This window comes from Sander vitreus, chromosome 10, assembly GCF_031162955.1.
Source record: "Sander vitreus isolate 19-12246 chromosome 10, sanVit1, whole genome shotgun sequence".
Lineage (NCBI taxonomy): Eukaryota > Metazoa > Chordata > Actinopteri > Perciformes > Percidae > Sander > Sander vitreus.
The window spans coordinates 31,136,812-31,162,554 of NC_135864.1; the positions used below are offsets into that span (position 1 = coordinate 31,136,812).

At 42.2% G+C, this 25,743-nt stretch overlaps 1 protein-coding gene across 1 annotated transcript; it reads left to right on the forward strand.

Annotated features, from left to right (window-relative positions):
- Positions 1-336: 336 nt before the first annotated feature.
- Positions 337-24,584, forward strand: rab33a (RAB33A, member RAS oncogene family). Its single transcript, XM_078261115.1, has 5 exons — positions 337-482; positions 2,674-3,251; positions 15,175-15,315; positions 17,234-17,314; positions 18,254-24,584. Exons 2-5 carry the CDS (start codon positions 2,865-2,867, stop codon positions 18,476-18,478), a joined length of 834 nt encoding a protein of 277 aa, XP_078117241.1. The 5' UTR covers positions 337-482; positions 2,674-2,864; the 3' UTR covers positions 18,479-24,584.
- Positions 24,585-25,743: the final 1,159 nt, after the last annotated feature.

Sequence of the window (25,743 nt, forward strand, 5' to 3'; positions counted from 1 at the left end):
TCTATATTTCACTGTTGGTTTGTGTTCCCCAGAATGTGTCCCACTGAGCCTTGCTTCCAGACAAACAGATCTTTGACTGAGAAAGAAGGGAGCTTTGTCAGACACAGCATTGGGACTGTTCGACACAGCGCCGAGTGTGTGTGTTGTGTGTGTGTGTTGTGCGTGTGTGAGAAAGAGATTATGTGTGTCTCTTTGAGAGACAGTGTGTATGTCTGTGAGGACGAGATTGTGTCTGTGTGTGAGGGATTGTTCGACACAGTGAGCGGCGTGTGTGTGTGAGACATTGACTTAGAGAGGGAAAACAGGATTGTTTGGTATTTCTGTCTGCAGTCTGAAATCAACAGACGGGGAGTGTGTGTGCACGTGCATGCTGCATGTGTGCACAAGAGTGTGCGTTTCGTGTTGTTGTATTTTTTGCTGTTGTTAGTCAAAATGGAAGAAAAGCAGCTCGAACACAGCAGCACTTTGCGCAGCTTCAGACGGTGAGTAATCCTGATTTCCTTTCTTTCTTGCATTTTTGTGTCATACCTGCAAAAATCAGCTTTTCAAACATCATGAAAAAGCTGTCTGATTCCACCTGAAAATTTGAGCTATCTCCCATAATATGATGATATTAACGTAATAGATGGAACCTGCACCAATGAAAGAGTGGAAGCTAATTGTAAGCATGCCATTTAGATACTGACCACAAGGAGAAACATTGGGGGGAAAAAACTGCAGGGAAGGAAGCTGTCAAATGCTACGGTTGTAATAATATTTATTAGCCGTCAATTGGTCAACAATATTGGTCCAGACTGAAATATCTCAACAATCTATTGGATGGATTGCCACAAAATGTTGTACTGATATCCACAGTTAACCCTATTGACGGTTGTGACCCTTTCACTTTTCCTCTAGTTAGAGGAGGTTGACATTTTTGTTTTGCAGTCTCGACAACTATTGGATGGATTGCAGTGATTTTGTGCAGACATTAATGATCATCAGGTCAAAATATTCAATTAGTCCAATACTTTGACATTCCCATCAGCATCAGCTGTACTTTGTGTTTAGTAAAGGTTTAAGGGTTGTGCTAACATGCTAATCTACAATGTTGTAAACATCATACTTGTTACCTAGGACGTGATGTGTTGAGCCCCCTGAACGGTTATTTTACCAGCTTTCATATATTTTGAGGGGGATAAATCTACCTATCTATCTAAGTTCATTTTCAGTTTTGACCCGGATGGACAACAAGTTCATGGTAGACTGGAAAACAACACAAGCAATAAAGGCAATGAATACACAATGTTGTGTGCTTTAATGGTATTCTTTGTACCTTGCTGGAGAGACTAAGCAGGCCTCCTGGTGACACGGAATTCCTTTGCATCACGCCCACGTTGGTTTATGGAATGTGATAATATGACCAGCTGATCAGATCACATGACTAGATAGTGTGGGAAAATCTGTTTCACTTTCTCTCTCTGTGTTAAAACCAATCACATGGGCTACCTGGGTAGCTCACCTGGTAGAGCGTGCGTCCATATATAGAGGATGCAGCAGCCGTGGGTTTGACTCCGACCTGCGGCCCTTTGCTGCATGTCATTCCCTATCTTTCTCCCCTTTCATGACTTCAGCTGTCCTATAAAATAAAGGCCTAAAATGCCCCCCAAAACAATCACGTGTTTTTATTATCAGTAATTCAGCTGTATTATATATAAAACTTTGGAGGAAATGTTTTTAGTATATTATCTGGAATCAGAATCTTCTATTGACAGGTAATTATAAAGCTTTCAGGAACATCAGTCCAGAACTACTGACGCATCAGTTTGCGCCAATATTAGATGCCCAATATTCGGCCGAATCCGAAGCTGAATCCTGGATTCGGGTGCATCCCTACTTTTGACGCAGTTAGGTTAAGGAAAAGGCCGTGGGTGGGCTTACGTTTTCCATGAACTGCGGGACAAGAACGGGACGGTTGGGTTCTGGAAAAGAAGAAAGCGACGGTTGGAGTTTTACTGTTGTAGCTGGTTGAGGTGGAGTAGGTTGTGATAATAATAATAAAAAACTTCTGTAGTTCTGCTACACAAATGTGAATTCATTTGTTGGCCTCTAATCTTTTGTTTTGTTTCATTCGATCGTGTAAATAAAACCATCTAAGAACTCTGGGAAGAGAAATCATTCTTCGGTAGAACTGCGAACAACTCATGGACATCTGAAATGTGACAAGGGGCCCCAACAAAACAGAAAACTACTGGTTTAATCTTCAACAATGTGTTGTGTTTTACAAAAACATGCTTCTTTTTTTTTTTTTTTAAATGTAAAAATCTAAATCTGAAAGTAACTAGTAACTACAGCTGTCAGCTAAATATAGTGGAGTAGAGTACAAAATATCTCTCTGAAATGTACTGTAGTGGAATAGAAGTAAAAAGTAGCGTCAAATAGTAGCGTTAAGTGTAACACTTAAGTTAAATGCACAAATAAATGCACTTAGGTTATTTTTCACCACTAGCCTACTAGTGTGACTCAAGTGTTCAAATAGTGACTTAATGGGTTTTTATGGTAAAAAAATATAAACTTTATTATTTTTCTTGTTTTATTGATTCAGCATCTTACTGCCTAGGCTACTTTTCACTAGGACAAATCAAACGTATTGTCTATAACCCCTGATTGTCGTACAATGCCTCTCCCTTTAAGGCCACTCAGCTGCTGAAGGAGAGCGGCGTTGGTATTGTTGCATCTCTGGTCTCCTCCTTCCTTCCTTCCTTCCTTCCTTCCTCCTCCTCCTCCTTCCCCCTCCCTTCACTCATCCACCCATCCGTCCATCCGTCCACTCCCTCTCCTCTCCACACACGCACACCGATTTTCGCATCGCCTCCTCCGGCACAATGACCAACGATTCTCCGGAGGAGGAGACCCGAGCTCCGCGCGGCGGCGGAGGAGAAGGAGGAGGAGGAGGAGGGAAAGGAATCACACGAAGGAACCCAGCGGACGACAATGTGACCATCCTGACATCCTCCATGGATTTCCAAAGAGCCGGCCGGAGCCGAGCCAGCAGCAGCAGCAACAACGATGCCGCCTCGAGCATCACATCCTCCCTGGAGCTGAGCATCCAGACGCGGATCTTTAAGATCATCGTCATCGGGGACTCCAATGTGGGGAAGACGTGCCTCACCTTCCGCTTCACCGGGGGGAGCTTCCCCGACAAGACCGAGGCCACCATCGGCGTGGATTTCAGGGAGAAGGCGGTGGAGATCGAAGGGGAGACTATCAAGGTAAGCAACACAGGGGCTGGATGTTGATCCCTGGTGTTTCCTCACTCCCTCACACACCCCCACCCCTCCTCCTCCTCCTCCTTTCTTTTTGTTGATCAGCTGCAGCTCAAAGTCTGCCAGTGGATCGCTGACACAGGGCCTTCTTTTTATCTCACAAATGTAGGTATCTTTTAGACTAGGCTACATTTTGGAGAAATGTACCACATTTTGAGATATAGTCTTTGTGTGTCCTTGTACCTAAAGGAAGAAAACAAAACAATGACTATATGTATGGCCCAATGGCTATTTGGGGGACATATTTCTACGGAGAAACTATGTGTTTACAGGTTTGGCAATAGGTGTTTCAGTGTTTTTTATTTGTTAATTAAATTGTTAATTAAATCTTAGCTGATACAGGAAAATGTGTTGCATGGCAAACAATTAAATCCTTTCAGATCTAGTCTAATCCTGACTAGATCTGGAAGGATTAGCGGATTAAATCTAACTTTTTAAGTTTTCAAGCAAAAGTTCGAACATTACCTGGTTCTAGTTTGTCAATCATGAGGATTTGCTGCCTTTCTTCGTGTTATATGATTATAAAGTGAATATGTTTGGATTTAACAGCAATTTGAAGACGTCCGCTCGGACTCAGGGAGACTGTGATGGCAATTTTCACTATTTTTACACATTTTTAATAACTTTATAACTTAACGTAACTTCATAATCAAGTAATAGAGGAGATTAGGCAGCCGAATCAAGAATAAAAAATAAATTGTAGTTGGAGCCCTAATTATAGAGCCCGTGTCCAGCTTTAACATCCCTGATTTATTCCGTTTTAGAATTAAAATGAAAAGGTGTAGCTATAAGCCGCAGGGTTACATTTTCTTAGGCGACATTTACATTGCTACATTTTGGGTTTAAGAACAAATATCTTCTGTTATGTCTACACCTCTCATTCACACCGCGCTGGCGTTTCAGAGCCCCTAAACCGGAGAAATTTGAAATCACTTCTGACCCCGTTTTGGTTTGGAATCTGCAGGGTTGTGTTTCAGTCTCAGCGACCGCAAACGGAAACCTTGGGCAACGTTAACACTGATGCCAACGTTTCGCCGCCTGATTGGGTCTTATCGGTCATGGCGTCCCGTTCTCTGAGACTAAGCTACTAACGTTACCATGGCAACTACCAGCAACGGGAGGAGTATACATGCAACCTCCTGTTTACACCGGCCCGCACATGCCCAGTATACGAGAATGTTGATGAGCTATGCGGTTTAGGCTTGTTAGTTTAAACAGAGAATATGCTGCGTTCCAGACAAAATTATTTGCCCGTAAGTTACGACTTCAAGTCACGACTCGCGACTTGGTAGCGTTCCAGGCAAAGTCACGAGCTGGCTAGTTAAACATTGTGCCGTTGGCAGGGTTCAGGTTAGGCTACCTAACGTTAACGTTAGCTAGCGGTTACCTAACGTTGACGTTAGCTAGCGCTAGCTAATGCTAGCGATTTCTTGTCCGCAACATATTTTGGTCTTCATTTAATAAACATAACCTGTAGTAGTACACAAGCGTATGTGTATTGTTTTGATTACAATGTGCGGAAATACTTTACGTTGCCTATTTATGTCTCTTTATTTCTATTTCTGTTAATCACCGGCGTCTGTACAGCATCAACAGGGGTCGCCATTGTTGTTTATGTGTGTGTGACGTCAAAAACTGTAACTGGGAGTACAACCATCTGGTACGAGTTCACGGGTAGTAAGTTACGGGTTTGACTGCCGTTCCAGGGTACTTTCACGGGTAGAAGGTTGTGAAAATACGGGTTACGGGTTGCCTGGAACGCAGCATTAGTTCTTCTACTGGAGCTAAAAACACTTGTGTGCACAGAGATCGCTTTTGGCTCAAAACTCCGCTTAAAAACCAAAACGTAGCAATGTCAATGTAGCCTTAAGTTTGCTAACAATTCACTCTTTCAAACCCTTAAATAAAATCAGCCATCTAATGTTGGATTTTAGTGTATCACATATCATATCAGTCACAACAAATTGTACACAAGTACACCCAACAGCATTAGAAATGTAATGGTATCCTGGTAAATTTGTAGCAATGCTAATTGGCAGATGTAGTGACATCATTTTAAAGTTGTAGTTCGTAGTTTCTGTCGCCCCCCCCATTAGGAACACTGAGTAATGACGACAACACTGCCGGCGCATCCACATGATACAAGCGCGCACCACCCCCCGCCCCTTCTCCACACAGTTGCTAGTAGCGTTTATCCCGTCAAATCAACACAGGAGGACACGCAGGATTAAAGAAAGCATGATGGACTCTTCAGAAGAGATAATTATCTCGTAGATTTTTTGTTCTCTTCGTCTCCGAAACTGCTGAAGGCTGCCGTTGTCCTTTCTCAGCGGCGACGTAAAACGCATCAATCGAGCTTCTGCGTGCGAATGTCGCCGGACTACGCTATTTTGTAAACAGCCGTACTGAGAAATACAGAGAGAGTTGTGCGGAGCTGATAGGCTTCATTAGCTTTGTATCAACTCATTTGGCAATGGCTTGAATGTAACGGACGTTCATTTATATAACTAGTTGCGCGCTGTAGCTTTAAGTAACAGTATAATACCAGACTAGTTCAAATATGTGGACAAATAATAGTAGTCAAAATTTTAGTTTTCATCAGTGGTCGAGTTACGTGGGAGCCAGAGGGAGCCGAGCTCCCACAGAGTGAGGACTGGCTCCCATGAAAGCAACAAAGTCAAAAATCTGAGGGGGTCTCTCACATCTGAAGGTGTCTGCCATATGTGGCATTGTAATTTAATCTTAAACAACGCTCATTATCCATCCCTGTGCGGTCCCTTACCATTAAAGACGTTAAATTAAAATATAAAATATAGGCTACTACGGGACGTAGACCTGAGCCTACCCTACGCTCACGAACGCAGCATGACTGCACTTCACCACCACACCACTAGGCTATGTGAGCAAACCGCATAGGCTACGATCGCTTTGCCAGCACTCGCAAGTCCGAAGAAGTCACCTTGCTTTTAGATTAATGTGCTTTTGAGGTAAATACCACCAATACATCTTAAATAAATAAATCTGTAGCTATCCTCTGCCATTCAGAGCTCTGGAAAAGTTCCCAGATATTTTGATACACCTGTCAGCAATACAATGCAATCTCTGATGGCGGAATATTCAGTGAATAGGATTCCCGACAACATCGCAGTGCAAATTCCAAAATTGTTCGTCTATTTATTTCCACGGTTCAACACACGAGACGACTGAACACCCAGGTGTTGTTATCACTACGTGCTCATTATAAAAAATACTAGAACATAGTTTGGCTGTGCAATGGCTTTATTCATTTCTGCCAGTCAGTGCATGTTCCCTGTGTAGAAGTTAAAGACTACATGCATTATTGTGTTTGACACTGAGGATATCTGAGACGGTGGTCCGGTTCAAATGAGTTACGTTTTATTTCATTGTGAAATTGAGAATGACCCTCAGACTAAATCGTTTAGTCTATTTCTTTGTATTGCGAAATTGAAATGAAATATGGACTATTACAATCAATAATATGTTGAAATGAATTAAAAGGACTCCATTTCTGTAAAAAAAATAAAAAATAAATCTCTGTCTGTTGTGGGAGTGCGTCAAGATAATAGCCTAAGCCTACCGTGCGCATATACTGCGCAAAAGCGCCTAGACTATTTAATTGTATAGCCTTGTTAGGCTATGTGCAGTGTGTGCCAACTTTTTTTTATGAGATAGAGAGACCCCCTTTAAAGACAAAAAGATAATTCGAGCACTGATTTTCATACATTGAACATCTTTATTCATTCATTTGGATGACCTGTGACCAAATATTAGGCTTTTTATTGAGATCTCTTCTTCTGTTGGGTAGTGTACATACCTTCCCCTTCCTCACTTAGTTACCGGTTAGTGTGTGTGCAACCTCTACATCACACGCACACACACGCGCGCGCACACACACACACACACACACACACACACACACACACACACACACACACACACCCTTCCCCATTTTCTGTCTCAGTACACCAGTCTGCAACCTCCAGATGCCCCCTAATGCTGACTCACAAACACTGTGTATACTACACCCATTAGGTCAGCGTGTCTGAATCATTGATATTCTCTTCAAAACGCATACACCTACAGTATGATCAGCAGTGTGAGAAAGTGTAAATGTATTTTTCATATGTTAATGTAACTAAACCTTTACACCTGCACTTTACCAAGTTTACCGTTTTCTTCACCATTAGCATCCGGCGAGGTTTCTGCCCTCAAAGCTGGCTGAATATTGGTAGAGTACAGCAAGACAGGGCAGTAAGTAAGAGTGTAAATCACACGTTTTATCACGATAAGATATATTGATTCTTTGAACCATGATACAATATTTACTGATAGCACAAAGTCTGTCATTGATTCAATTCAGGGGCCTGCGGCCGATACGAGAGGATACATAAGCCCATTTAACACAATCAGTTACATTTGTATATATTTACAAAAAACAGCTAAAATATAATTTTTTTATTTCATTACTAAACTCTTCCAGACAATTCAATTAAAAACAAACTACTCTTTTTGAATTCTGGGAATTTCAAAATAAAGGCGCATCTTAAAGATGACGATGTGATTTGTGAAAAAAGCAGAGGGGGGGGGGGGGAATGTTTTTTTGTTGTTATCATGCACAACAAAACAAAACATGCAAGAATGAAATCCCCCTTTCAATACCATGGATATAGAGCCACTCGGCAGGTCATACCAAAACAGATATTTATGCACTCCAATGGAAAATAATCCCAAAATAAGAGCACAACGTGTTGTCAACATAAAACACAGCGCTTTCAAGCTGGAGAGCAGAGTCATTTCGCGGCCGAAAACAAAATACTTTCACCGAGGAAACGCTTGTTCGTTCCTCATGGAGTGTTTTAAAGGACAAATCCGGCGCAAAATGAACCTAGGGGTTAATAACACGTGTACCGAGTCGACCGTCTGGGATATTGTTATGGTTTTGGTGTTTTGTCTTGTCTTATTGTAGTCTGTTTTACTGTCATTTTGGTAGCCTGGTTTTCTGTCATGTCTTGTTTCCTTCTGTTTGTGTGATTTTCGGTCTTGTCTTGTTTTATGTTCTGTTTCCTGTTTTATTTTGACAGTCTGTTCTCTGTCTTGTCTTGTCTAGTTTTACTCCCTGTGTTTTCCCGCTCTTGTGATTGCCTGATGTTTTCCACCTGTTTCCCAGCCCTTGTGTCACCTACCTCTTGTTACCTCGTTACCCTCCGTATTTAGTCTTTGTGTTCCCCTTGTCCTGTGTCAGGTCATTGTTTGTGTTTGGTCAAGTCAGTTTGTGTGTTTGCGGCGCTTCTGGACTTTGTCAGCGTGTCAGTTTCCCCAACCCTGTTCACTCCTGTCCTCTTGTCTGTGTGTTTTTGGTCAGTAGTTTCTGTTTCTGTATTTCCTTTGTCTTATATATTCTGTTCTTTTGTTGCTTCACTTTGGACACTGGTTTTTGCCTGCTGGATTTTTGGACTCCTTTTGTTGCATAGACTCTGTTTAAATAAATCCTCGAGCTCTAACCTGCTGCCTGCCTACCTGCCTCTTCTCTGCATTTTGGGTCCACTGTTCTATGCTCACATAACAGATGTTTTTATGCTTATCGAATGTGACCAGTTTTAGCGCAAACCGCTAATTAGCTTAGTCTAGTTAGTCGTTGGGGCACGGGTAAAGTAAAAAGAAATTGCTATTTCTATACCACTAACAAGGCTGAAAATAACACCACACTTCCACAGTAGCATAATAAGGGTCCGAACAGTACAGTTTTTATCTTTCTATATGTCTTTTTAATAAACTGTCTGTACACTTAAGTTGTCAATGCTTCGGTTTCCATGTAGGGACCCTCATTATGCTACAGTGGAAGTGTGGTGCTATGTTGAGCCTTGTACCCGTGCCCCGACGACTAGCGTTACAAGCTAATTAGCGGTTTGCGCTAAAACTGGTCCCATTCGATTAACATAAACATATCCCAGGGAACGGTCGACTAGGTACACGTGTTATTAACACCTAGGTTCATTTTGTGCAGGATTTGTCCTTTAACCACGATCTTTTTCCTAAACTTAACATTCTATTTTGTGTCTAAACGTCAATGTCATCGCTGCTTTTTCTGGCTAAACTCCACTACCGTGGCCCCTGAAAGGACCGTCATCTGGCGGTGCCTGTACCTGGCTTAAAGTCACCTATTAGCCTATTTATCATTCTATGGCACTATCGACTGTTCACGTTACAGTGCTTTACTTAGTTTAAAATACTTTGATTTAAGGTATATAATGTTCTATTGGTGAAGTAGCATTGATCACTTTGAGGAGATGATACATTTTGTCTCCACCGTGGATAAAAATAATTCAGCAGAGGCAGGGATATGTAGACCAGAGAGGGGGAAATCACACACATGGCCCCCCCCCCACTGGCAAATCGCACCTTGACGACATGTATCGATATTTTCACTTTGTATATTTTATTTTTATTTTATTGGTTTATTTGATAGGGACCATGCATATTTATGAACATTGTTGTATGAAAACACCATGTAAATATGCCATAATTAGTAAAAAAAGCCACTGTTTTTAAGATATTTTAATTCAATCCTCAACGATCCAGTATTATATTGGATCCAATATAATATTGGATTGTTGAGGATTGAATCTGTCAATCCAGATTAATGAATCGTTATCTAGATTAAGCCTGTTCAAGTGATTAACTCTTGTGCTGTAGTTGCTGTAAGTACAGTACAGGCATTGTCTTCAGATTCTTCTTAACACTCCTTTAAAATATTTTTTTCTCCTATCCTTGGTAATGTTTTTTGACATGCTAAAGGAGGGCAATATACAGTTTTTCTCTTCTGCTTGTCATTTTGATTCAGAGCTACAGTGAATTTCTTAAAGCCTTAGTTGCGTAACTTTTTGATATTTATAATCGTCAATGACATTCAAGCCATTGCCAAATGAGTTGCTACAAAGCTAATTAAGACCTCATCACATCAGCGCCACAGAACTCCGTCTGTATTTCTCAGTATGGCTGTGTTCATAAGATTGTGTCGTCCGGTGACTTTCCCGTGCAGAAACTTGAGTGAAGATAATTACCTCCATGTGTTTGTTTTTTTTTTTTAATTCTCAGTGTCCTCCTTTGGCTACTAGAAACTGCATCGAGGAGGGATGGGGGCGCATGCGCGATCACGGAAGGCTTGTATCATGTGGGCGCGCCTACAGTGTTGTTGTCATTACTTAGAATTCCTCATGGGGGAGACAGAAACTACGCACTATAGCTTTAATGCCTACAGGTCTTATTTTTTTATTTTTTTACATTACATGTCATTTAGCTGACGCTTTTATCCAAAGTGACTTACAATTGCTATATATGTCAGAGGTTGCACGCCTCTGGAGCAACTAGGGGTTAAGTGTCTTGCTCAGGGACACAACATTTTGTTGTGGATATTTACTGCACAGTCCCCAGAGGATGATTCCTCATGCTTTGGTGACCTATGGCCCTTTAATGCAGGACACAATTCCGCGTGCACAGAAGAATTATCAGAAACGGACTCTGTCAATCCAATTGTCACATTTATTCCAACAAGGAAACGTTCAGTGTATGGAAACAGCTAGTGTATGACCCACTGTAGCGGCGGTCGGAACGCCCCCAGTTTGGAGAAGCAGACAGGAGTACCGACACGGAAGCTAAGCAATGTACTGCTGTGGACGGGGGCAGCAGCTAAACGTATTTTAGCCCCCTGAAAAAAGGCCCACCTAAAAAAAAAAACTATCAGTTTTAGGGCTGGATCCGAATATATGAATATTCGAATATTTGTTCGATGGGTAGGTATTCGATTTTCAATTTTGGGATTCGAATATGCATTGTTTTTTTTAAACGTGCATGCAGTTTTTTGTTGGTATTAAGCCGTTAGACGCTGGCTAATTTATGCAGTCGTCCATCTCAGCCAAGAACGGAGAAATGTTTCAAGAGAGCGGTCCAATGTTTTTAGACGTCTGTATGGTTAAAGTTAAACTGTTGCAGCCTGGTGTTTTCAGGCAATTTGGCTGAGCATTCATTCACAAACACTGCACTTGATCAGACAGCCCTTTCTGACGGGGGAACTAGCCTTCTTTTGAAGCTGTTATCTGTGCTTCAAAGTCACCAGACTAGGGTTGTGCCGATGGACGATGGAGAGCCACCATGGATGTATTAAGAGAACGGGAGAGCCACCATCGTGATGCCATGCCACGCCCCCCACCCTGTCAGACACACACTAATCCTAGTCGCGGGCGCTGGGCGGGAAATTGACAACTGCGTTGGTCTTAAACTAGCCATGCAATAATGTCTATTTACCAAGGGGCTAAGCGTCTGTCAACAACCCATAGATCCTATGGCGCCATTTTGATGCTAACAAGCACTCCCTTTCATTCATTTTTGACGTCACTTTGACAGCGAATAACTTTACATCTGAAGCGTTTAAAGACTCTATTTGTCCATTGTTCATGTCTAAAGAAACACGACAATGTATAAAAGCCTCCATTACCTTGTACCTCACCTTATGGCTCCATAGCAGGCATTTTTGTGAAACTAGGCTAACGATTGTCATAACCAAGCGACTTACTGTCGCATAGTAGAGGAATTACCGTGTAGTACAGGAGAAGCTTGCGGACAGTTTGGACTTACATTAGCTGTTTAAGTTTAATTACTAATGTTAACTAGCATTTTAGTTAGCAATAATTAGCCTGTGCCTATGTTATCTCCTTACATATACCTACGCTCTCCGTCTCTGCTAGATTGGGAATGATTGAGATTTCTCTTGGCACAGCTACCAGAAGACTTCCAACTTTCAGACAGGTTGCTCACGTCACATCTACGTCGGCTCTCTCAGTTGGAGGCTGCTCAGTAACGCTCGGCGCTCACCGGAAAAGTGCTTCTAATATCCTTCGCTGGTCTCCGTCCAGAGCAACGGGATCTGTTGGTCCAGTTTATATACTGTCTATGCTATTTACAGAGGTCATTTAAATGTGTGTCTGATTGTATCTATGTTAACTGTTAGCCCATAGTAGTAGAAAAAAAAGTGCTTACCCCCCCGACGAAGATATCATCGTCCATCGCGATGTTTTACTGTAAACATCGTCAACTGCTAATTTAGGGGACATCGCCCAACCCTACACCAGACTCCGTTGACAAAAACGGTCATTTTACCTCACAGGACACAGGAGTTTCTTGTCTACCGCTGCCTCGATCAGTTAGTTAGTGTTATTGTGTGACTTTGGTGAATCCGAACTAACCCTTTACAACGCTTCTCCAAACTGGGGGCATACCGACCGCCATCTACTGTAGGTAATTCATAGACTATGAATGAGTACCTTATACAACCCCACTTCAAACAAATCCTAACTATCTGTGTTGGTTATTCTCGTTAAAACGTCCATGTTGTAGGACGTACACTGCAGCTTCAAGGGCTGCTAACAGCAAGCTGGAGTACTCTATGTATTTAGAGATGACACTTTCGATTAAAGGGTTTATTTTTATCTCGTCATTTAATTTGTGTCAATTTGAGAACTGAAGCTTTACAAGCAGGCAGGTGTTCCAGACCCAGCAGGATCATTTATTGAATGTATTGCCCGAGCTGAGACAGGAAACTAAAATCCTGTGTGTTAACGTGTCATGTCATCCAGATGGTGATTTCATGACCTCTACAGTGGACTCTCTCCTTTTCCAAACTAAACTACTTCAGTGGCGCAGTAGGGCTTTTAAAAAGGTTCTGAACCAACAACTCAAAATTTCACTCACAGTTTATGTATAACAGGATAAATATAAAATAAAAAAAAATCTTAAAACTTAACTGCAGATCTAGCTGGGGGACTCCTTTTCCTCTCCAGTCATCCAGGTGAATAAAAGTAGCTCACAGATTTGCTCGACAAATGTTATAGGCTGCAGAGGACTACAAATAGCAGAGGGCTAAGTATAGAAGTAAGGTGTCAAAATAATGGTAATGATTCTCAAGTTTGAGATCCATAGCTATTGACAGACAGATTCCTGTTCACATGCAGAGATTTAACAATGATTTTATCTAAATTTTGACTTTTTTGCTACTGATAAATGATAAATAACAGAATATTGATTTAAACTGGTGGCTTTAAAAGGCATTTACACTGAATTTTGTTGCGAGTTTGGCTCCATGATCACAAAAACAGTGTAATCGAGAAACTTATTTTGCACATTACATTTTGCAAACTGTTATTGTGTCTTGTGTTCTGAATGGAAAAGTTTTCACCGTTGATTTAACTGTTTCACTGTTGTAAGTTCAATAAATGCAACATTTCTTCCAAAAATCAATAAGTTATCGTGATTTAAATATTGATTATGATTTTTTTCCATAATTGAACAGCCCTGCTGACGAGAGGTATATAAAGTATATAGAAAATGCTTGTTATCAATTCTATTAGATCTATTTTGTGCTCTCAAATATGGGGCACACAGTGTTCAACAAAGAGCAAGCTTTGGTGTTAGCAGCTGTATTAAATGCAGCATTCAACATCTGATGCTAAATAGCCGGGCTTGTCCTTTTCAAATGTTAATAGCAGATAACTGGCGCTTTTTCACCACAGGCCTGGGTTGAGTGTTGAGACGTCCATGTTGATGTACTAAGTGCTACTGATAACACAGACATTCAGCAAGCAGTAAATTCGAGCACAATATACAGCCTGGTAGATGTGACCGAGCATGAGCTATAAGTAATATTTACTCTGTCTGCATTTCTGACATGGCTGAATTTAATTTTTTAGGTGAAACCAATATCAGTTCTTCTCTGCGGGGGATAAAGCTCACTTCCTTTTTGTCCCTCTGGTTAAATCCGAACCATGAAATGCTGAAATTAGGAAATGGCATGGCTGTAGAGTAGCTCCACATGCTGCACAGGTGTACTAGCTGAGGCATACGGCTGGAATCTGACAGTACAATACCAGCTGTGGGATGCATCACTGGAAGCAAATGCTAGTATATTTAGCTAGATGAGTTAGCTGGTGAGTCGTCTTGGGATCTGACTCAAGTTCCCCAAAATATGAAGTAAACTGAGAATAAGCAGTGGAAAAATGCAGTTACTTATTTGACATTGTTGACCAGGTAGTGGATAACATTTCAAACATTTGATAAACGTGACCAGCCAGCCTGTATCCATTGAGGCTGTGGGTCCAAACGTAGTGTTTTATTTTGGTTTCAAACCCATTGGGTGCCATTGGGAGTGTGCCACTACATTTAATTTTGGCATACATCAAATGCCCTATACAGCACAGAGACCCGCCTGAGGCGTCGTAATGATTCAGCAGAAAAGCCCATGGTGCTATAGAGCAGTGCTCTCTTAAGACATTATAGCCAGGAATATCTTAGCACTATTTCCTGTTGACATGGTACAGTGCCATGTACCGGTTCTTGGAAGCTCTTATAGGCTTAGACAACGCAACCCCAGATTCATATTTGTCCTTGTCTTTTAGTTTACTGAGATTAATAAAAGATGTATATGTAATAAGCTTGGATGTCTGGATTCCGTAGTCTTGCATTGCCAGATCTGTAAGCCCTGTAGAGTAAAGTCTGGCCACACCACACATACATTCTAGGATAGGAAAAACTGCTGTTGTTTCCTGAAGTGAACAGAGTTTGAGAACGGCAACACACAGAGAGCAGAAGCGGAGAGGCATAGATGCCAGGCTTTATAACTGGAAAAGTACTTCTTTTGATCCAGACTAGGATTCTGTAACTCTGCCAGCTGTTGTTTCTCTGATATTCAAATCTAGAACGGTTCATGGTTTATGTCTAGCACCAAAATACAGCTCGTACGTAGATATTCACTTTTCCTCAGTCATATCAAAACACAGTCTGATGTTGTGTACCTCCACAGGTGCAGGTATGGGACACAGCAGGCCAGGAGCGCTTTCGTAAATCCATGGTGGAACACTACTACCGCAACGTCCACGCAGTGGTCTTTGTGTATGACGTCACCAAGATGACTTCCTTCCGCAACCTACAGACATGGATAGAGGTTGGTAACTGGCTCTGTACGTTGCAGAACAATCATCAGCATCACTCCAGTTGCCAGTGCTCCCACTGGTTCGACCCCAAGACTATTTTATTAGGCTGACACTGTGATGTTTCGTGTCGCAAAGTGTGGTTTGCATCTCTAATGCTGCTACAATTTTAACCACTGCTGTGAGCATGCCAACAAAGAGGTGCACTGTGGCTTCACTTAGAAAATGAATTATCCAAAGTGGTTTGTGTAGTTGTGTAAGTAGGAAAAACCTTTCCAATGTGTGCTAAAATCCTGCTACTACTATTCCAACTTCCATGTCTGCCATTACCTCTACTGGCACTGTGGCTACTCTTCATTCTAATAATAATTAACAGTCAGTCTTTAGTCACTACACGATGCATCAGTAGTAGAAATAGTAATAAAATGACTACTCGTTGTGTTAGTAGTAATTGATAGTTATACTATTATTGCAAGTAGTTGAATCAGTGGTAGTAGCAATAGTGGTATAAAAGTTAGTAGAAGTCATTGCACAGGACAAGTATTACCTGGGGACCTCTAGTAATTTGAAATAATTACGGAGGTCATCATTTGTAAAATGCCACCGCAAATGACCTACCATATGTCGCCAAACACAGAATTTGTGTGATAATATTTTCCACCGGACTGCGCTGCGAGCAATCGCTGCCATCCAAGTCAATACTTGATAATTCACCAGCCGTGTGCTGCTATATGCCTATGTTCCCACAGCCCTATGTTCCCACATTTCAAAGATTCTTTCCAAAATTAGGCCCTAGGTTGCCACAGTTCCCACATTTCTAAGATTTTTTTTCCAACTTTAGGCCCTATGTTCCCACATTTCCTTTTTCATAAATTTGTATTAGATTGTATCCCTCTAACCCCTGACCCTAAAACATGTTGTGGGAGTGTAGGGCTTAAATTGAAGGGAAATGTAGGCACACAAGACCTCATTTTAAGAAGAATCTTAGAAATGTGGGACCATTGGGCTGTGGGAACATAGGACTGACCCCCTATTTTCACGCAAGCCACCGTTCGGAAGCCGGGCAGGAAGTGAAACGGCGAGAGAATCCAGTCAGTTTACCAAACCCCCCCCCCCCCCATTATATCATATACATCTCCTCTAGACATCACAAATCCTTTTTATCAGGACAAAGCCAGAAATGAGAAGAGAGGCATGATGTTGAATTGCTGGAGTGGAAGATAGATGCTTGATAAACACGTGATTATTCTTTCAAGTACTCAAGTAGAGTACAATGAAATCTGTGAGTCAGGCAGGCAAAAAGGCCTGGAGGAACTTTATCAGAAGCAGATGCTAAAAAGGGTTGAATCTATCCTGTCAGATAGTAGGCCTACTCATCCCTTACGGGCTGAATTTCAGATGTTGCCATCCGGATCACGCTTTATACTCCCAAAACTCAGAACCAACAGATATAAACACTCTATTAACCATAGATAATGTATTGACTTACTATTTATTGATTGTTTACTGTTTTTAAATTTGCCTGCAAGGTAGGCAATCTCTGCATTGTGTGTAGGATTGTGTGTGATTTGTATTATACTATCTGCTGCATAACAAATTGCCCCACTGGGGGACAAATGAAGTAACTTGAACTTGAGACGCTCTGCGAGACGCTCCTGGTGTGGTATGGCGCATGACAGAGGACGGAACAAAGACGCGCCTGGTGGAAAATCTGGGTTAGTCCTGTGCGAATCGGTATTACCACTATATGCACTATGCAGCCATTTGCCACCGGCACTTGATTTGGCCAAGTGGGACATATAGTACTGTAGCTGTCATACATTCTAATTACAGACGATAACGCTTTTTTTCCACTTAGTTGCTCATATTAATGGTCACAAATCGCATGAACATGGCCACAGTTTACAAAGTTTCTATTCTGTTGTGTTCCAGGAGTGTAATGGCCACCGGGTCTCAGCATCAGTACCTCGAGTCCTGGTGGGAAACAAGTGTGACCTCGTGGAGCACATACAGGTGAGTGTACCCAAGCGAGGACCACAGCACAATATAATGCTTTATTTACCTTCTTAGATTTAATTAGGGTTTCCAACCATGGGCGGAGCTAGAAGACCCCCGAAATATGATTGCCCCACTTCCCCCCCACCATTGGGCTAGAGTGCTGTCAATCTGACAATTGTGATTTCCATTGGATCAGAGTGCTGTCACTTGGCTGCCTGTAATGACAATTTTTTCCAGCCCTTGTCACATGACCAATTGCTGTTTCCATGGTGACTATCCGAAATTCGGATATTATGGAACCGGCACTGGAAGAATGTTGGGCCGCAGCAGCTCCAGCAGGGAACCCCAAACTTCCCTTTCCCGAGCCACATTAACCGGCTCCGACTGGGGGGGATCCCGAGGCGTTTCCAGGCCAGGTTGGAGATATAATCCCTCCACCTAGTCCTGGGTCTTCCCGAGGCCTCCTCACAATGTAATTCTGCAAAATAAAACATCACATTCATTATTAATTATGAATGTGATGTTTTATTTAGCGGAATTACATTGGTTTGTTCTATCCTATCCAATATTTCCTATATTTATGAGTGGATTTTCTATGCTGTATTCTGATAAATTGATAAACTGATTATTGGTTACCCCCCCCCCTGTACCACCCCACTTAACCCTTATATTGTCCTTCGTGTCATGGGGACTTGGTTAGTTTATTTACATTTTGTATTAGCCTGTCCAAACACGTTTGATCGCAGCACGGGTCTCTGGGACCCCCCCGTGCCAGTTCATGTGAAATGACATCACATAATACACGGTCACCGGGGCACCCAAAGCTCAACGCCAGGCCAATGCAAAAACATCAAATAAACTGAACGGGTCCCGGGGACCCGAAGGACAACACAAGGGTTAAAAAAAATCCTGGAATCGCCCCTGTTTCCAACCAAACATTTTGTGCTCTCCCAGGTGCCCTCCAACATGGCGTTGAAGTTTGCCGACTCCCACAACATGCTGCTGTTTGAGACGTCGGCCAAGGACCCGAGGGAGAGTCAGAACGTCGACTCCATCTTCATGTCGATCGCCTGCCGCCTGAAGGCCCAGAAATCCCTGCTCTACAGAGACGTGGAGAGAGAGGACGGGAGAGTCCGACTCACACAAGAGACTGAAACAAAGAGTAGTTGTCCTTGTTGAGGAAAAGGAGGAGTGGGAGGCATAATGGAAGGGGGAGAGAGAAGAATAACTGTACATGTGGAGAAAAAGAGGAGAGGGAGGAGAGGGAGGATGGGAGAGTGAGGCTAAAAAGAAGAGTCTTTTAAATTACATGCAACTTTTCTGGTTTTGGAGGAGGAATGAGGGTGACACTAAGAGCAATGTGTTTCAAGGAAGAGGATGGAGGAGGATAGGGTGGAGAGAGGGTGCTGAAGATAGAGAGAAAAGAGGACAAAGGGATTCATTAACCATTCAGAAATGAGTCAATGTTGCCTTTTAGACTACAGCATAGCGTAGAACTTCTTCCATCTTTTCAAATATAGACTGAAACTGAGTGAATATACTTTCAGCGTGCCCAGTGCACGAGACACAAGAGATGGGTCATTTGGGGATTTACAACAGTCTTGATGCAAGTGCTGTTTATGACAGCCATTACTAACAGCAACATACTGAGGCAACATATTTGAACATATCTCATTTTTGTTGCCTTGTCCTGATTGATTTTCATCCACATCCTAGCTGAAAGCAGTATTTCACAACCTATGTCCACTGCCTTAAAAAAAAAAAAAAAAAGCTGCCTCTGTCTTGGTTTTAAGAACTCAGTCAGGCAAAAATAGCATAGAGGTTTCAAGCGGTTTAACCTACTCGATGATGACCGAATGACTCTTTTTGTCTCAGAATTTTCCATATCTATATGAGTCAATCCTTCAAGAGCAGGACAGTTGACTTCAAATCACTGTGAGATCATGAATACAGGGGATGGGTGGGGGAAACACTTCCTAGACAAACGTAATGTGGATAAAATATGGGGCAAAAAAAAATACCAGGTTAGCTCGAAGGACCTATTCAGGAAGACCTTGACAACAAGGTTTCCTGAAGAAAAAAAATGGAGCATCTAGAGGTTGTCAGGCAGCGTGTCACATATTGATTTAGAGGCTGTAAAAGATCCTCTTACCCTTATGCAGGAGAAATGCACTCCGTCATCTAGCATCTAATCCTGACGTAAACATATCCCCTCTATGCTAACCTTCTGCCACAGTGGCTTATCCAGCTTTCTCTTTGTGTGCAAATGCAAAAAACACCCAGTTCTTTTGGGTGACTTCAAGATAGCAAGTACAGCAGGCTATTATCATGAACCATTCGTAGATATAGTTACTAAAAGTAATGCACCGTAATTCGTATGTATTCCGTAGATGTATCGCTGTGTGCACCACAGTAACTGCCGCTGTGTAAGACTGCTCTAGTCCGCGTAGGGGGGAAGTTGGGGTGGATGGGTGGTCATAAAAAACATGGCTTTCAAGCGGGGGAGCGGAATTCGTGTCCTGGGGAAGACACACAGGACTTTCACCCACGAAACACGCGTTTGTGTCCTTGAAGGGACCATTTTAAAATCTTAAAATGGTATCTCGTCGTTTTGGTGCCTAAACTTAACTGTCCCCGCCGCACGACGGTCCCTTTTTGTCGACTAAACTTGACTGCAACGGCCTCTGAAATGACCGGGCACCTCGCGATGACCGGTACCCGCCTCCCCAGTAATCTTTTCTTGGCCAAATGTAACTGTGAAGACTGCTAAACTTAACTGCCGTGTGACCGGTCGTCACGTGACTGGCCGGCGGTCGCCTAATTCCGTAGGATAGCATACGAATTGGTGTGCATACGTTTTCTGTACGATATCGCAGGAACCCGTCCATTAGAATGCTGACATTCGCAGCAATTCAAAATATTCTGTAATGCACTTTTTTTTCAAAGTAAAAACCTTCTTTCTGTCTTAGATGATGTGCTCTCCACATCAATATCACTGCCTCCAGTCTCAGAGGGGACAGGAAACACGACAGAAAACTGTGACCCCCTGTATACATAATGGATATATTTATACTGCTACACATCCTGAGCCTGGGTGTGCGGTATGAGTGGACTTTTCAGCCTGGTGTCTGTATAAGGGAACGAGTCCAGGTGTGTTCGAGCCATGGATGATATACAGGCTGCATGAAACACTGTAGTAAGCCATATTTATTATTAACCCTACACAGAGATGCTTTGCATTGAGATAGCTCCCAGCTGGGTTGTGGATGGACGAACACACTGTACATAACTCAGAGTTGGAGCTAATAATAAGGCATCAATCCACGCGCCTGACTGTGGCGCTGTCACTTTGATATAGCAGCACACTTGCCATATCTTACCCTATTTTAACATTGTAGCCTACTTTTGCAATCCTATAAATATATTTGGATGCCATATGTAAAAGAAAATCAGATCAGCGAACATTTCAGACCGGTGTTCCCTCCAAGCTGACAGTCCTAATTGATGGTGTCCTAATTAATTCACCTCACTGTTTTAAACACTGCAAATTCAAATTAAATCCATACAGCTATTGTCTGAGTTGTATCAGGTTTTGTATGATTTTTGACTGAACATATTTGTATCAGACGCGGCAGGATTAAGCAGCCGTTACAGGTGAATGAAATAGCATTACTGTAAAAAAACAAAAACAAAAAAAAAACAAGCAGGAAACGCTCTATTCATTCTAATTGTACAGGCAAATCTGTGACATGCAACCCAGAGCCATAGGTTCAACAAAAGATGGGCAAACGAACACACAGACACTAGGATAACATCCATTTAACCATTTTCTAAACTGCTTATTCTGTTCAGGGTTGTGGGCGCCTGGATCATCACATTAGTACATGAGAGGAGGGGTACACCCTACAACTGTTTATCTCTTAACAACTACCTGTGGCTGTTTACCATTAGGTCAGCATAATCGGGCTAATTTAGTCGCTGTAATACATGTGAGACGACTGTACTAGCCTAATTAGAGGAAAAACATGTTGTGGAAAAAAGAAGAATGTGCCTGCATTTCCTTCATAAACTTACCAGACCTGAATAAACTAGCATTTGACTTGGTTTCAAATGACTGAAAAGGAAAAGGGAAGGCATAATTAAGTTAGCCTAATCCCTTATCACTCATCATGGTTATGAATTTCACATATTACGTTAAGCTCTCTCTTCATTTTCTTTTTCAAACATTTGAAATCATAACCACTTTGTGTTTCACGGAAGAGGATTAGGGCCACGTGAACATTTTATTTCAGTTCTGAGTCTAAACTCAGAGTTCTGACTTTATTCTCAGAATTCTGAGCTTTAAACGCATGTGGCCCTAATCCTCTTCCGTAGTATTTTATCCAGGTCTAAAAGTTAAGAATAAATATGTACAGTATGTTTGCTTGCCTTCCCTTTTCCCTATACATAGTACATTTTATTTGTTATATTGTGCCGGGTTTTTATTGCAGTTAATTTGCAACATGACATCATGACTTCGCGTAAACATACACGCCCACTTTCTTATGCCAAGTGGCGTGTTATCTGTACGCATTTTGAGCTATCCGCGTGTATGTCTACGCTGTATACAGCGGACGTAAACATACACGCCACTTGGCGTGTTATCGCGAGACAGCGACGGTTGAGTTTAGGAAACGTGACACGCGGGACACGATCCCTGGACTCCTGGGTGAAAGTCCTGTGTCCTGCGAGATGTTACCCATCCGCCACCGTGACTGCCCTCCCGATGCGGATTTTCGCCCTTTCATACTACTCGCTACGGCGTCAATACAAACGCAATCGCAAGGTAATGTAAGTCAAAGGAGGCCAAACGGCGTTGATAAACGCGCTAAAAAGCGAGTATGCGTCTTGATAACACGCCAATAATGGCATACGGATTGGCGTGCCATGCATACGCCACTTCATGAGATCAATTTGTAATTTGCGTCTTTTTAATAGCCGTGTTTGCTCATAAAGGGTCAGATCTTGTCAGATAAGGGCACAGTCGCTTGAGTTGTTCAGAGTCCGAGAGATGAGACGATTAGTCGATCGACAGAAAATGAATCTGCAACTACTTTGATAATTGATTCATTCAAGTGATATTTTTTTGAGCAAAAACGCCAAAACTTCATCTGGTTTCAGAATCTCAAATGCGAATATTTGCTGGTTTCCTCTGTCTTATATGACAGTAAACAGAATATCTTTGGGTTTTGGACTGTTGGTCGGGCCAACCAAGACATCTGACTAAGTCAACTTGGGCCTTGCAAGTTGTTGTTCTTTTTTGGCAGAATAATTAATACTGAAAATAAGTGCAGTCCTACAGGGTACAACACATCAGCAGGGTTCCCCTCACTCAGGGAACGTGGCCATATGCCTTCAGGTAACTATTATATGCGTTACCTTAACGCATATAATAATGCTGGTGCAGGTTAGCTTATTAGCTAGCTATTTTCAGCATTCAATTAAACTGTCAGCCTGCAGCTGTTCTGTCATTTTAAGATCATGTCAACATTTTTACCCCCCAGTAGAAATAATATTTACTAATGTATGTGGGGACATTCCCTTTCCCCTCCACAGAAGGAGCTCTATGTTGTCACATTACAAGCTCAAAAGTGCAAACAAAGAAAAAAAAAATGTGTGATGCTTAAATGATATACTTGAAATTACAATATACATAATACCCTGTTTCTCCTCATGTGAGGAGTGCCCACAAAGACAAAATGAATAACCGTAGATGCGGGGTGTGGCCCATAGAGAATGGGGGTGTGGTCCATAGAGAATGGGGGTGTGGTCCATACAGAATTGGGTTGTGGCCCACACAGAATGGGGGTGTCGTCCATAGAGAATGGGGGTGTGGTCCATAGAGAATGGAGTTGTGGTCCTTAGAGAATGGGGTTGTGGCCCACACAGAATGGGGGTGTGGTCCATAGAGAATGGGGGTGTAGTCCTTAGAGAATGGGGGTGGAGCCCATAGAGATTAGGCTCGTTGGAGATGTGCCAGGCCTGTGCACAATCGATCACCTGCAGTAGCCGCCCAATGCATGCTGGGTAGATTTGTGTCCGACTCGATTCCGACTTGCTCTGACATCATGCACACGGGGGCAACGATAACCTCACGAGATCAAGGCGGCCGCAGGTTTGAGACGCAGGCAGCGCGGTTGCATTCCACCAACTGCAAGACCCAGGTGGACCCAGGGCATGCTGGGAAACGCCTGGCTCTCAGCTGATCTAACAGCTGATTGGCTCAGAATCGATTCAACATGACGACGTTTTATATAACTTTCTGACCGTTGGCAGAAAAGGCAGTCGGACTGATCAGTCGGCTCCCCGAGGTCCAAAAAGTGCCTCAGAACACACCGAAACGACGCCGACTTGAGCGTGTAAAACAGCAGGCGGCGCTAATTTGTATTGTCGCCCAAAAAATGAAAACCGGCAGCTGATTGGACGAACGCGTCACATGGGTCTGGTTTCTCCGGAAATTCAGAGCCAGACTGTCATGGCAGCTTGTTCAGAATACGATCTCATATTGTACTAAAATAGTTCACCCAAACGTGTTTCTGAAAAAATTTTAAGCGAGAAATAGGCCGCGCAGTTGCTGAATCTGTCTTCATTGCAGATTGACAAAGGTCAGTTTAAAAGATTTTCGTCAGATTTTGAGAGACTCTAGTCACGCTCATTCCGCTCCTCGTTTCCGGGTTAGCACTCCACCAATCAGATTTGTCATGAAGTCCGACTGCCCGCCCTCCGACGCAACGTGTCAGGTCGGCCAAGATGAAGGCCGACAGCTCCTCGGACGGACGACGGCACGGAACACACGGAACAGACTCCAGTCACTGACCTCGCCAGACTGTCCGACGGCCGATTATCTGGTTGGTGTGTCACCACCTTTACAGGCGAGGCTCAGTTCATCTCAAAACGAGCCTAGTGCCTATGTACAGGATCCAGAACTTTGTGCTATACGCCCCTTGCAAATCCTTAAAGTGTGCAGTACATACTACCTAGTCAAAACTCCTGAAACTTTTGAGATTAAAAGTCAAAAAACCAAGTTACTCCTTTAACAAAAGCCTTAACAGTGGTGTTACTTGATTTAGGATTGTCATCATTTTATATTTGTTCAATCTGAGATGACAATGTTTTCTTTGTCTGTGAGTTTGTTATTGTTTAGGACTGTATCAGGTTTTGCCTTCTACTATATGTTTCATATGTAACATTGTCGTTGTTACAATCTCACAAAGGGACTTCTGATAAAACTGCTGAAAAAGCTTCACTTGACTCTGATGCTCGTTCTTTGGAGACCAGTTCATTTTTTCTACACTAAACTTTTCTCTGAATGCTTAAACTTACAGTAGGTCAGCTTTTGAGATGATGTGACCCCCTAAGTATTAACGTGATGACGTTTTTTTTTTTTACTAATATGTCTGTTTTGGCCATGTGTCCTGACTAAGGTATTTATTGTTAGACCCTGTTTCCCTCCCACACACAGGAACTTCATGTGATGATGATGATGATGTCCTATTTTTCATTCTCTTTCTCTCTGTCCTGTATCTTATTTCACCCTTCATTTGTCACCCTGTTTCTACTGAACTGAACTTAAAGGTCCCATGGCATGAAAATTTCACTTTATGAGGTTTTTTTAACCCTTGTGTTGTCCTAGGGTCAAATTAGACCCATTTTCAAAGTTTTTATATATCACAAATATGGGTTTCTCATAACCAAATTGCCCAAAAATAACATGGATGCATGATGTACGTTGTATGGAACCCAATTAACAATCTTCGCAGGTACAATTAATGATTACTTTCATTGAATTTGGGGTGTTTTATTCAATTTTGTAGCATTTGAATTTTTTTTTTTTAAATGGTTTCAAAACAGTGTCAAGAATAAAGTTTGACATAAAACAGTCTGTTATTCACTCAACATCCTCTGATCTTAACTATTAGTAGCATAATTCCTGCTTTTTTTTAAACAAAAATAATAGGTATGTCATTTAAATTAGGTTTAATGACCATTAATTTTAAAAAGCGTTGAGAAAAGTGACAAAAATGTGTGTGTGAAGTGTCCAAAAACATTGGAAAAAGTGCCAAAAAAAAGTTCATTTTCAATTTTGACCTGGAAGGACAACACATTCATGGTGTGCGGGAGGACAACACAAGGGTTAGCCTAACATTAATGAGTTCCCCCAGCCTGCCTATGGTCCCCCAGTGGCTAGAAATGGTGATATATCGGTATAAACCAAGCCCTGGGTATCCTGCTCTGCCTTTGAGAAAATGAAAGCTCAGATGGGCCGATCTGGAATCTTCCCTTTATGACGTCATAAGGGGAAAGGTTACCTCCCCTTTCTCTGCTTTAACCGCCCAGAGAATTTGGCCCGCCCATGAGAGAGAGAGAGACATCATGGCTTGAAAACAAGTGAAGCATGACAGTTG

Coding starts and splice junctions, on each gene's coding strand:
- rab33a (XM_078261115.1), top strand. CDS start 2,865: ATGACCAACGATTCTCCGGAGGAGGAGACCCGAGCTCCGCGCGGCGGC. Junction 15,316..17,233: donor ACCTACAGACATGGATAGAG/GTTGGTAACTGG, acceptor GTTGTGTTCCAG/GAGTGTAATGGCCACCGGGT. Junction 17,315..18,253: donor ACCTCGTGGAGCACATACAG/GTGAGTGTACCC, acceptor GTGCTCTCCCAG/GTGCCCTCCAACATGGCGTT.